The sequence below is a fragment of the Orcinus orca genome, chromosome 1, assembly GCF_937001465.1.
Source record: "Orcinus orca chromosome 1, mOrcOrc1.1, whole genome shotgun sequence".
Taxonomy (NCBI): domain Eukaryota; kingdom Metazoa; phylum Chordata; class Mammalia; order Artiodactyla; family Delphinidae; genus Orcinus; species Orcinus orca.
In genome coordinates this window covers 104,988,271-104,999,956 of record NC_064559.1, presented here as the reverse complement: position 1 = coordinate 104,999,956, position 11,686 = coordinate 104,988,271, and the positions used below count along the sequence as shown (strand labels likewise).

Genomic DNA, 11,686 nt, shown 5'->3' with positions numbered 1-11,686 from the left:
GCGTGTTCCGCAAGCGTGCTGAGGTGGGGTAAGCAAGTGAGCTTCACAGGGATAAACTTCTTGTTTCCAGAGACAAAATACGTGTCAGCGTGTAGAGGAGATTTAGGCGCCACATGAGGAGGTGAGGGGATTTCCGAATGTAAAGATAACCTTAACTTGGCTTTGTCCTGTGCCCTTCTTGGTCTGTCTGTGGCCTTGTCTTCAAAGTGACACAGAGCAGACAAAGGAGGGATGGTTGCTAGTGCTGAGCGGGCTTTCAGGCAATAAGGGAACTCCCCCTGTATTTCGGGGGGATAAAAATACAGCTGCACGCGCAACTTCAATCCATCCCGCTCGCCCCGTTTTTTGGTGTTTAAACGTGAATGTTAGTTTCAGAAAAAAAGTGGATGTGTTTCCGCCTGGTTTCGAACCAGGGACCTTTCGCGTGTTAGGCGAACGTGATAACCACTACACTACGGAAACAACTCTTCTTCAGGCCCCCAATGACGCATCCAAGAACTGTATCTCTTGCCACGACTGGCCACAAATATTTTCGAAAGCAAAGGACCCTGGGAGCACAGGCGAGCCCTCAGGTAAGGAGACTGCAGCTCCCGAGAGGCCCTCGTTTAGGGTTCCTCGCCTCCCCCGAAGCGAGGTCCCTGGGGCCCCCACAGCTTCACTTCCCGATCCCGCATCCAACACACAGCTATGCACCGAGTGCAGGGGTCGCCCCCGCGGACCCTCCAGCTCCCGGAAGCCCCAGGAGCCGGGGGTTAGGTGAGCCTGAGCCCCAGGCGACCTCGCATCCCAGCAGCGTGGACACCACCCCTCCAAGGCTGCGGACCCGCGCCTCGGTGGCCCTTTTCACGGCGCAGGCGGTCAGTGCTCTGGGATCTCGGAAATGATCGATGCTTCGATTCCACCTGGGAACCATAGGACCCTACCTTCCCTTCCCCCTCGCTGCCTCCCCTCCCTCCCTCCCCTCCCGCCTCTTCCTCTCCTCCCTCCCCTCTGCTCTGTCGCGCCTGACCCGCGCGCTCCTTCCTCGAAAGCCCTGTCGCAGCAGCGCTTCTCCGGTGTCCTTCCCTGCAAAGGGGCTTGCTCAGGTGCCCCTGTGGCTTATTCTAGTCGTGTAGTTGAAGTCCAGTACTTTAATCACACTTTCACGTTTAGCAGGAACCGTAGCAAAGGCTGACGTCTCAGGTCATTTGACTGTTGGAAAAACATCGAACATCAACGCAGGCCTGTATTGACTTCGTTTGAAGACCAGGCCCAGCCGCGGAGGACGCAGGCGCGGTCCACGCCGATCTCACAGTTGTTCATTCCTCCCTCATCGTACTTGACATTCTTCTTGAGGAACAGTTTTGTTTTACCTTTTACAAGGTCTGAAACGTCTTTTATTTGCCTTTTACAATTTACCAGTTCAACAGGTCATGGAGAGCGAATTTTAACCTAGTAAGACAAAGAGGTAAAGGCGGTTTTCCCAGAAAGCCGGTGTCTGGAGGGGGTTTCGTGTTCACCTCACAGCACACGGCCAGCAGGCAGACGACTTTCTTTTTGCTGAAAGACTTTAATGTAATGTTGTCTGTCTGTGTGTCTGTGTCTCCCTGTCTGGTTTCCTTTAAAAGTAAAGCTTTACAAGTTTGGGGAAGCATGTGCCATTTTCTCCAGCAGTTGCTTTTCTTCTTTCTTATTGTGGCGGTCACCGCGTTTCCTTCACACGTGAGGTTCAAGTGCTGCGACCCCGAGGAAGGCGCGGGCAGCATGCGCACTGACCCCCAAGCCGCGGGGCTCTGCCTTGTTCCGCGTCGACTCCAAGTGCCGTCGAGGGTGCGACCGGACTGCAGCATCCTCGCCAGTGCTGGAGGGCTGAGTCCCCAAAGAGGCGGACTTGAAAATAGCTTTAGATCAGGACATTTCATGAGGTTTTCCCCCTTTTCCCTCCCCTCCAGGTTCCAGTTTTCACCTCCCACGCGCAGCCAGAGGAACGGATTCGCCGTCTTTCGGTCGCGTCCGGCGCGCTGCCGTCCCACGTGGACAGGACGAGGGGGCGGTCGTCCTTTCCCCGACAGGGGCGGAGGGACAGCGGGTCCCCGAGGGACCACAAACACACACCCGCGCCGCTGGGGCCCGCAAACCCGATCAGGCGGCCCCTGGAGCCTCCCTGCAGCCGCAAGGGAAGGCGCGGGGCTCCAGAGCCGGCGAGAGAAGCGCGCTGAGGGCACCCGGCCCCAGCCCTGGCCTCGAGGACGGGTCCGGAAGAGGGACGCAGCCCAGGAAAAAGCGCAAGTGTCGCCCAACGCCCCCATCCGAGGTTCAGGGTGAGGGAGCCGAGCGTTACACTGATTTCCCCGCCTTTATCAGGAGAGTCGTTTGCCCAAGTCCAGAGTCGTGAAAAGGAGGGACTGTGTAGGCCAAAGTCCACCTGGACTGAGAAGCAAACACGAAGTCCTAACTAACTGCATGTGGGGTCTGAGGAAAACGCTGCGTGAGAGACAACTCTTGGTCGGAGCCTTAGGACCTGGAGTTGGCGTCATCTAAGGCGGGAGAACGGCAGGCGCCGCAGGTAGTGAGGGGAAGACCCGGAATCCAGGTCTGGGCGCGCAGCCTTGTTTGAAAGCGTTTTCCGTCCAGCCGTCCCCGATCCTGCATCCGCCGGGAGTCTTTTATGGTGTTGGGGATCCCGGGGTCTCATCCCGTGCGCCTCCCCTCCTGTCTCTACAGCCCCTGCCCCGGCGGCCTGCTCTCCACACGCGGTCGCCTGGCAAAGGCGCGGCTCCAGGGCAGTTCTGAGGTGCGGCCCAGACGGGGCAACTCGCTCGGGACTTGCGGCCCCGGCGGACCTCGCGGGCGCGTCCACTGTCCCGCAGAGCGCTCGGCCTTTCGCGTGGGGCTCCTCTTTTGGAGAAAGCAGGGAGGGAACGTTCTTCGGGTACAGCTCCTTGGAGGGAGGTGCGGCACTCAGAACAGGAGGGCGGGAGACAGCAAACACTCATTATAGTCTTCCTACCATCACTTAACAAAGGGCTTGCGTACAGCTGCTTGGTGGTCTCTTGGCTAGAATTCGGAGCTTTCACTGCTGCTATCCTGGTTCGATCCCAGTGAGGGAAGTTTTTTTGTGTGTGTGTGGCATCTCAGCACTCAGTAATCTTCACTTCCTCCTCACAAGTGTTATATGCCCCAAGGCGCAGATGCAGTAGATCTCTGCACTGAATCCTTAAGTCAGTGAGGTCTGGACCCAGGGTCCAAGGCATCTCCCAGGGTGGGAGAAGGGAGATGTGATGAACAGCCTTGGCAGCCCCTCGCAGGATTCCTATCATCACTTACAGACACAGAGTGCGCAGCTCCCTGGTGGTCTAGTGTCTAGGATTCAGCGCGCCCTGGCCCGGGTTCGATTCCCGGTCAGAGAAGCTCGTTTTTTGAAGTGTCACACGCAGCCGCCTTTACTTCTGCAGAAGTGTGCTGTGCCCCAATGTCCAGATGCATTAAAGTCTCTGCACAGAATTCTGAGGTCATTGAGGTCGGTCCCCAGGGTCCAAGGCAGCTCCCACGCGGGGAGAGGGGTGATGTGATGAGCAGCCTGGGCACTCCCTCGCCTCCACTCCTCCCATCATCTCAGATACCTACAGCCTCACTTTCAGTGTCCATCTAAAGAGAACTTGGGACTTGAGTACCAATTACTCCTTAAAAAAACAAACAAACAAAAAAACCTACTTTGAAACCTCCGAAAATTTGCAAGAATAGTAACAGCATATGTTCTTCACCTAAATGCACCATTTAACATTTCCTCACATTTGCTTTCTGACTCTCTCTCCATGTACATGACTTGCTACACCATTTGAGAGTAACTTGCAGACATCTCAACTCAAGATCACTGTTGGAGCCGCTGTCGCTCCCTTCCTTCGGCTCCCTCAAAACCAGTTTCTGTGGTACCTGTCCTCCAAGGCCAAGGGGAGATTTTGTCCTGGCAAGGAGGCCCCTCTTGACCTGTTCTCTGCAGGCCATAAGAAGCTTCAGGTGGAAATTTATTTGGCTCTCCCTGACAGTGCAGGCCAGAATGGCGTTGAGCTTTTAGGAACACAACTAGGCTGTAATCCGCCCCCAGAACCCGCTGCCCTGCAGACTCTGCTTGGTTGTCTTGGTGGGCAGTGGGGTCTTGGGTCAGCCTGAGTGCTAGAACTGCCTACCTTGGGAGGGACCCTTCAGGGAAGTGCAGCTGCCCCTTGGCTGTTGCCTGGCTCTCTGTGCCCTGCCAGGGTATCATTTTACTCATCTTTTTGTTTATAATATTTTTTATGCATACAGTATTATATTTCAACTTCTGTATACACTACAGTGTGCTCACCATCAAAGATTGACTTTCCATCTCTTGCCATACAGTTGACTCCCTTTACTCACTTCTCCCTCCCCCCTCCACTCTTCCCCTCTGGTAAGCATTGCCCTGTTTTTGTACCTATGTGTTTGTTTTGGTATGGTTCCACTTGTTCATTTATTTTAAAATTAAAATAAAATTCCACATGTGGTGAAATCATATGGTATTTGTCTTTCTTCGAATGACTTATTTCACTTAGCATAATACCCTCGAGTCTATACATGTTGTAGCAAATGGCAAGATTTCATCTTTTTTTTTTAAGGCTGAGAAATTGCATGGCTGGCAAACCTCTAAGCATTCCCATGATTTGTCAGTATGAAGTACCTTCATTTCTTTCTGATTTAATGGTTTATTCTGCTCTTTGAATGTCCTGTGCTCATGGGTATGTGCCAGGTGACTATAAGCTAATAAAGGTGATCAACACAGCACCTTCTATGTTTATGGGCTTAAATAAACTACTAATTATAACAGTGCACAGACTCCCCTGTGGCTGTGAGGCAGGGTGAGGAAAGGGGAGCAATATCAAGACAGTCATGTCTGGAACAGAGTTCAAAGTGCGCACAGCACATAGCCATAGAAGGGGCTGGCAGCATGACAACTATGTTATTCCAGATTCTCCAAAAAGCAAATGCTGAGCAGGATTAAATATACAAGGACTATATTAGGGAAAATACCTATGTGAAAGGAAATAGGAAGGTACTTAGGAAGGATGGGAGACACCTTAGAACATGAAGCAAATCTGACTCTGAATAAGGAAGACAGGGAGAGAAAGTGTCCAAGACTGCCTGCCATGAAGTCTAAATTCATCAAAGTTATTGTGGAGTCACTGAGCCAAAGTCAGCCAATGTCTCCCAGGAATGAGTCTGCCTTTGCATCCTCACTGCACTCAGCTACTGGCAGGGAGCAGCCCATGGGAGATGTGGCCTCAGAGAGAGATTTTAAAGCATAGCTGGGTCCTTCAGGCAATTAAGATCTATGTATTACGAAGGTCTATAAGGCAAATTATCATGGCCATCATAGCAGCCAAACCCAGAATAGATGTAAGACTACACAAAAGTACTAGTGATTGGCAAGTATGGGGAACAGAAATAAGTACAGTGGTCACCTCTCCTTCCAGTTCTGTGAAAGCTACTGTCACTCACCTTTTGTTCTACCTTCAGTTTGAGCTATAAGTGGCAATAAGGAATAAGTGGACCCAAGAGCCACAGATGTGATTACTTCTGTGCCCTGGGCTGATCTCATGAGACAAGTCATCTTGTTGACAGCATCTTGATTAAAACTATTCTTTTTCTAGTAAGTACGGCATTGTTTCTTGCTCAAGCCTGCATGGAATGTAAGCATGTACAACAGTGACTGAGACAGCGGGCTGGCTCACATTGTGGAAGGCAAGGAGAGCAGGAAGAATGGATACAGGGAAGACATAACTAAACACTACTATATATATATATATATATATATATATATTTTTTTTTTTTTTTTGGCTGTGTTGGGTCTTCGTTGCTGTGCGCGGGCTTTCCCTAGTTGAGGTGAGCAGGGGCTACTCTTCGTTGCGGTGTGCAGCCTTCTCGTTGTGGCTTCTCTTGCTGCGGAGCACGGGCTCTAGGTGTGCAGGCTTCAGTAGCTGTGGCACGCGGGCTCAGTAGTTGTGGCTCGCGGGCTCTAGAGTTCAGGCTCAGTAGTTGTGGCGCACGGGCTTAGTTGCTCCGCAACAAGTGGGATCTTCCCTGGCCAGGGCCACTGCGCCACCAGGGAAGCCCACTATATTTTTTTAAAAAAGAAACTTGGGAATTCCCTGGTGGTCCAGTGGTTAGGACTCTGTGCTTTCACTGCTGAAGGCCTGGGTTCAACCCCTGGTTGGGGAACAAAGATCCCACAAGCTGCGTGGCGCAGGTCCCCCCCCATCCCCACCCCTACCTCCCCCAAAAACTAAATACGTAAGGAGATTGGGTTGCTGAGGGCAGTATCCACATTTCTTTTGAAGACAGGGGAGATTAGATTGAGAAAGAATACTGAAAGAATAAGAGAAGGACTAAGAGTGCCCTCCTGAGAAAGCAAAGAAGATTGAGCCCAGAGGGATGTGATAATGCAAAACAATGGACGCACACCACATGGAATAATCATGCACGTGAAAGCACTTTGTACATTTCAATGTACCCCAAAACAGAAGAGATAGATCTTAAATATAATGAATATGCATTGCCATTAATTCAGTGATTCTTATGTTGCTTGGCATTATCTCACTATCTCACTCACTTAATGCTTCCAGCAACCACATGAGGTAGATTTTTTATTATGGTGTTAGAAATGAGGAATTTGGGACTGGCTTAAATACCTGAGAGCCTACATTGTTTGTCTAAAGCAAAAACCAAAAAAGTAGTGGCAAATCAGAACCTCCTGCAAATAGTGGGGACAAGCAGCTGTAATTAATACAGTAAAGGCTCATGACACTTTATTTGAATCTTTTGGGCCAGATGTTTCTAAGATGTCGGAATTTGTTATTCTTTTAGGAAAATAATATAAAGCACAGCCTTTATATTACACAACACCTCCAGTGAGTACTGGGATTGTATCCCACAATCAAATACATATACTGGATTCTAAAAATACAGGCATCACTTGTCTTGCCCTAGTCACTTCCAGCTCATGAAATGAGGGCCACTTCATCTGGTGTCTTTATCTGGAAGGACATTCATCCTGGAAAAACAAGTTCTCCTGTTGCTTCTCCTTCCAGTTCTATGAAAGCTACTATCACTCCACCTTCTTTTGCTCTACCTTCCATTTGAGCCCTTGAAGCTGGGAATGAGAGGATAGCAGAGCCTCCTCAGGAATTCCATCTCCTTGGAGTGTTCTGGTGAGCCCAGGTTGGAAAGGGGTAAAGGAGGGGGAATTTGGGTTCTCATCACGGCAAAGCAGTCAGCTGGAAGGTGAGCCCAGTCACACCCACACTGATATTGAGATCTAAAGCAAAGGTGGAAGGAAGCATCACTATTGGTATCTGAGGTGAGCTAGGGCCATATAATGGCCCCTGGGGTGACCTGCACTTATCTGGGTTCAGAGAAATAAGAGTGGCACCTAAATTCAGGGAAACTGAGCTTAGTACCGAGGCATCAGGAGATGTGCTGGGTTTATTTGTGGGAGGTTGACGGGGGTTGAAGAGAGCTATTGAGATGGTGTGAGTGCCTTTGCGATAACCTACTGAGAAAGGTAGCATCCAGTAAAGACAAGCACATAAAAACTATGCAATAGAACTATTTAAAAGACCAAGCCGTGAATATCGATTAAAGAATCATAGAACCTTACAGTTGGATTGTGCCTTAGGCATCTATCTCAGCAAGTTCTCCTTTCAAGGATTCACTCTCAGACATTCTCCATGAGGAAACATGTACTCTGGTCTTGAATACTTCCAAGGACAGAGAGCTCTCTCCACTATGAGGCACGCTACTTCTGTCATTGGACAGTTCTAGTTGGTAGAAATGGCTCTCATCATCAAGTCCACCTTGGCCTTCACGTCACTTTCACCCACTGGTGTTCATTCTGCCCTCTAACTCCATAGTCTAATTGCATTTCCACATGGCAGCTGTTCCAATATTTGATGAGCCTGTATTCAGAATCTTTTCTTCTCATGTACCTTTTTTCATGAAATACTCTGTCATCCTCTGAAAACTAGCAAAACTATGTCTCTTAGTTGTCAACTAGAAGTTCTCTTAAAACCGAGTTATGCCATGACCAATATAGAGCACATGGGCCTAACTTTTATCCTTGACTCAGCTCTCTGGGCATTCTTCTGACCTGCTAAGTTATCAATATGGCTTAACTTGCTCTTGGTGAACCCATTCTGCTTATCAGTGCCCATCTTTTCTATGTGCTTACATGTCATCTAATTAATACCAATCCATTCTTAGTTTGAAAAAGATCACAATAAAATTTACTCTTCTATATATATTGAAATATATTATTTCTACCTTTCTGAAAATTGGACAACTGCTATTTTCCAGGCTTGAGGCAACTCTGATCTTCATGACTTTGAGAAGCAGCTTCTGTCATTCTGTTGAAGGGAGTGCACCCGGGTCTGGTAAATGGTCTTCATTATAAACGTTCAGATTTTATGCTACTATATTTTCACGTGATAGTTTTTCTGTTCTTTCCAAGCATGTAATGGGGGTTAAGGAGTCCCACGGCCCCACTCTTAATAGCTCCAACATTTTCCCAGCATCGGCCTTTCTGGTCTAGTTCTCTGAAATAGAGATAGCTAATAGAGAAAATGTATTTTTTCCTTTAACCTTTGCTATGAATTTCAGGCCATTCTGGGTTTTATTCTTTCCTGCCCAAATTTTACTTTTTATAGACACTCAATAAATACGTGTAAACAAGTTTTAAATAATAATTTATTAAATTGATCCATTCATTTAAAGGTAACATCTGATGCCTCCAAGTTTACATCCACGAATGCTGTTGGATAGGGCTGGAAAATCTGGAGAACATATCTCTAGACCCTCCTGCTGTCATGTCACAAGATGTCCTTACCAGAGGCAGAATAGTGACTCTCAGTGTATGAATGAGGGGTTGCAAGGGAGATATCTGGAGCTGGCTGTGCAGTTCCTAGGGAGGGAGAGACAGAGCTGCAATGAAGTCTGGAGGGACTTAGGGTACTCTCTTCACTGACTGCTCCAGACAGAAACTGACATTCTTTCCCCTCCTCATTTACACTCAGCTGGAAATGGGAAAGGGAGAGAAATAGACACCAAGCTGGTATTCAGTTCACAGCCAGTGACCCTCTGGTTATCTGCAAAGATGGGAGAAGGGATTTATATATGAAATGTGAATTTCTCAGTGCTATTCACAACTAGAGCTTGTGAGTCTAGGGACTTGTAGGTGGGATCTCATAAGAAGCAGCCTTATCTAGATTGGGCTGTGTGGGTCTGGGCAATTTTTGTACTCTCTACCCTCTTCTCTTTGATTCTGCAGCAGAGTATTGCTGTGGAAAGGAGGAATATGGAAGTGACCTGAAAACTCCAGCTGGCTTCCCTGAAGGCCCTTTTCTTGTTGTAGAGCTGAGGCATGGACTCTGGGTTCTAACCATGGAAGCCAAAGGTGGATGCTTTCTCAGGGAATAACAAAAACCCAGTCAAGTCACACATTTGGGTAACAGATTCTTTCAAAGATATAGTTCCTTGCATTCACCAAAGTTTCAGCCCTAGTCAAACAGAAAACCTGGGAGCCTCATGCACTGGGACAATAGTATGATGTGGCTGAGTCCATGACGGGCCACACACTCATGTCAATGGCTGCAGTTGTAGAACAGGGTCTTTCCCCCTAATTGGCTGCTGCTGTGATGTTGTAGGGGCTCTGGTCACCTTTTTTCTGATCCTGACAAGGGAGAAGGAATGTGGAAGTACTGGTCTTCCAGCGAGAACATCTGGGTGGAAAGTGTGGAAATACGGGCCACTTGCATGGGGCGGGGGAGTGGCAGGTGCTATCCAAGGCATGTGGTAGTAACATGAAGGTGGGATGTGGTCCTCCCTCTGCTGAAGTGGGCACCATGGAAGCCTTGGCTCTATCATTTGACAGTCAGGCCACAAGCCCAGGGGCAGCACCAGGTAGTATAGGGAGTCACAAGAATGGGCATCACATCAGACAGCCCTGAGGATGAAAACTAGCCCTGCCTGGGGCAGGCCACTTGGGGTCAGTGTTTGTAAAGTAGGGACAATAGTGCCTGTCCTGCTTCCCTCTCTGGGCTGACTGTGAGGAAGAGTGGAGTACTGCACACCAATGTGTTTTATAACTGCAAACCTATATGCCCTCTTGAGACTCTTAGATGTGGACAGAACCAGGAGGTTTTGGTGACTTTTCTTACTTTTTCCTTGGTGAGCTTTGCTGAGCACATATTCCAGCCTCTCCCGCAGGCGGTCATTGATGAATATGGATTCCTCCAGGCGCTGGCGCAGGTTCTGGATCTCAACAAGATTCTTTTCCAGCAGGTCGGCCCCTGTTGCGTACCACCAAGACATGGGAGAGGTAGGAAATGGGGAAGGCTGTCACTCATGGGCAGGTGGGGGGTTCTGCCCAGGGTCCCCCTGCAAGATCCCTGCCCATATCTATACTTCCGTCAACTTCCTCCTCACACCTGGGCACCCAGGAAACACCAGGCAACTTCGTTTAAAGAGCTCCTGGGCTCTCAATCACATCCACTCACTGACAGAAAGACTAAGGTAAGTGGAGATGAAATTAGATCAGGCTGTGAATAATGAGTGACACTGAGTGTTTTCCTTTGGTGAGAAGTGACAAGGAAGAGCCTGGGGAGGTATCAGGACCTGAAGGAGGAGTGAGAGAAAGGAACACCTTCAAGGAGAGAAAAAGATGCACAAAGGAAAGGGGAGAAAGACCAAAATTAGCTTCATCCACCAGGACATCTTGCTTAGGGCCAGCTTTTTCTCTGAGAATTTCAAATGTTGTATTGTTACACTGTCTGCATCCCAGAAACTGAGCTGCTTCAAGGCATTCCTCTACACAGCTGAACCCCTAGCCACTGGGTGCCAGATGCCTGGCTCCAAACCCAATGGCAAAGTTTGAGAGGCAGGACTGGCTTATAGTTGTATACAAAGTGTGTGTGTGTGTGTGTGTGTGTGTGTGTGTGTGTGTGTGTGTGTGTGTAGAAATAGTCTCCCATCCTGCAATAGCTCTTGACCTAAGGAAGACCTACCTTCCCCATGGAAGGGAACACACAAATGTGAGGCAACTCAACCTCCCTACAGAGTGCCTCAGAGTGCCTTCCTTTATTGTCCTGCCCAGAGTAAGTCCCTAGGTAGGGGAAATGGGAGAGGCACATAGAAAGGATCAACACTGAGCTGGGACTTCATTCTCTGGCTGACCCACGGGATGTTGCCTTTCATCTTCTCACCCATTTTCTGTGAGCCAGGGTCTAACAGAGGAACAAAAAACCATCTGGCCAGGAAAGGAATGTATCATTCCTGTCAATGGGCTCTATTTCACCAACTGCTCCTTTGTATTTTACCAGAGGGCTTGGAGTTGGGCTGGTATAAAGAGGAGAAGGAGGATAGGTTCCCAGATGCATTCATCTTCTGAGGCCTCATCTCGTCCCATGGACCACTGCTGCCGTGAAGCCCAGGGTCTGGTGTCCCACTCAGTTGTGTGGTGCCACTCAAAGGATAGAAGGGCTGAGCAGACATGGCTTCTGAATGGTTGCTGGGCAATGAACCTGAATCAGCAGGAGTGGCTGGGCTCTCATCTGTCCAGAAAGGAATATGAGTGAGAAACAAACAGAGAAGTCAGAAATGAAGTGTTTTAAAAATAATTATACTGGGTTGAATAGTATCC

The 11,686-nt window shown here is 48.9% G+C and overlaps 1 protein-coding gene and 1 non-coding gene across 3 annotated transcripts in view; both read right to left on the bottom strand.

Annotated features, from left to right (window-relative positions):
* Nucleotides 1-389: 389 nt before the first annotated feature.
* Nucleotides 390-462, bottom strand: TRNAV-AAC (transfer RNA valine (anticodon AAC)). The gene has a single exon. It is a non-coding gene; the product is annotated as a tRNA-Val (tRNA).
* Nucleotides 463-8,719: 8,257 nt separating this feature from the next.
* The window catches only part of LOC101280968 (myomegalin), a 30,328-nt gene continuing 27,361 nt past the window's right edge, over nucleotides 8,720-11,686 (bottom strand). For both annotated transcript variants that reach the window (XM_033415566.2, XM_049698652.1), the window contains exons 6-8: nucleotides 11,364-11,597; nucleotides 10,206-10,337; nucleotides 8,720-8,950 (exon numbers count right to left, since the gene is read on the bottom strand). In XM_033415566.2, the coding sequence (XP_033271457.1) occupies nucleotides 8,859-8,950; nucleotides 10,206-10,337; nucleotides 11,364-11,597 (458 nt within the window). In that variant the 3' untranslated portion in view covers nucleotides 8,720-8,858. The remainder of the gene's footprint in view (nucleotides 8,951-10,205; nucleotides 10,338-11,363; nucleotides 11,598-11,686) is intronic.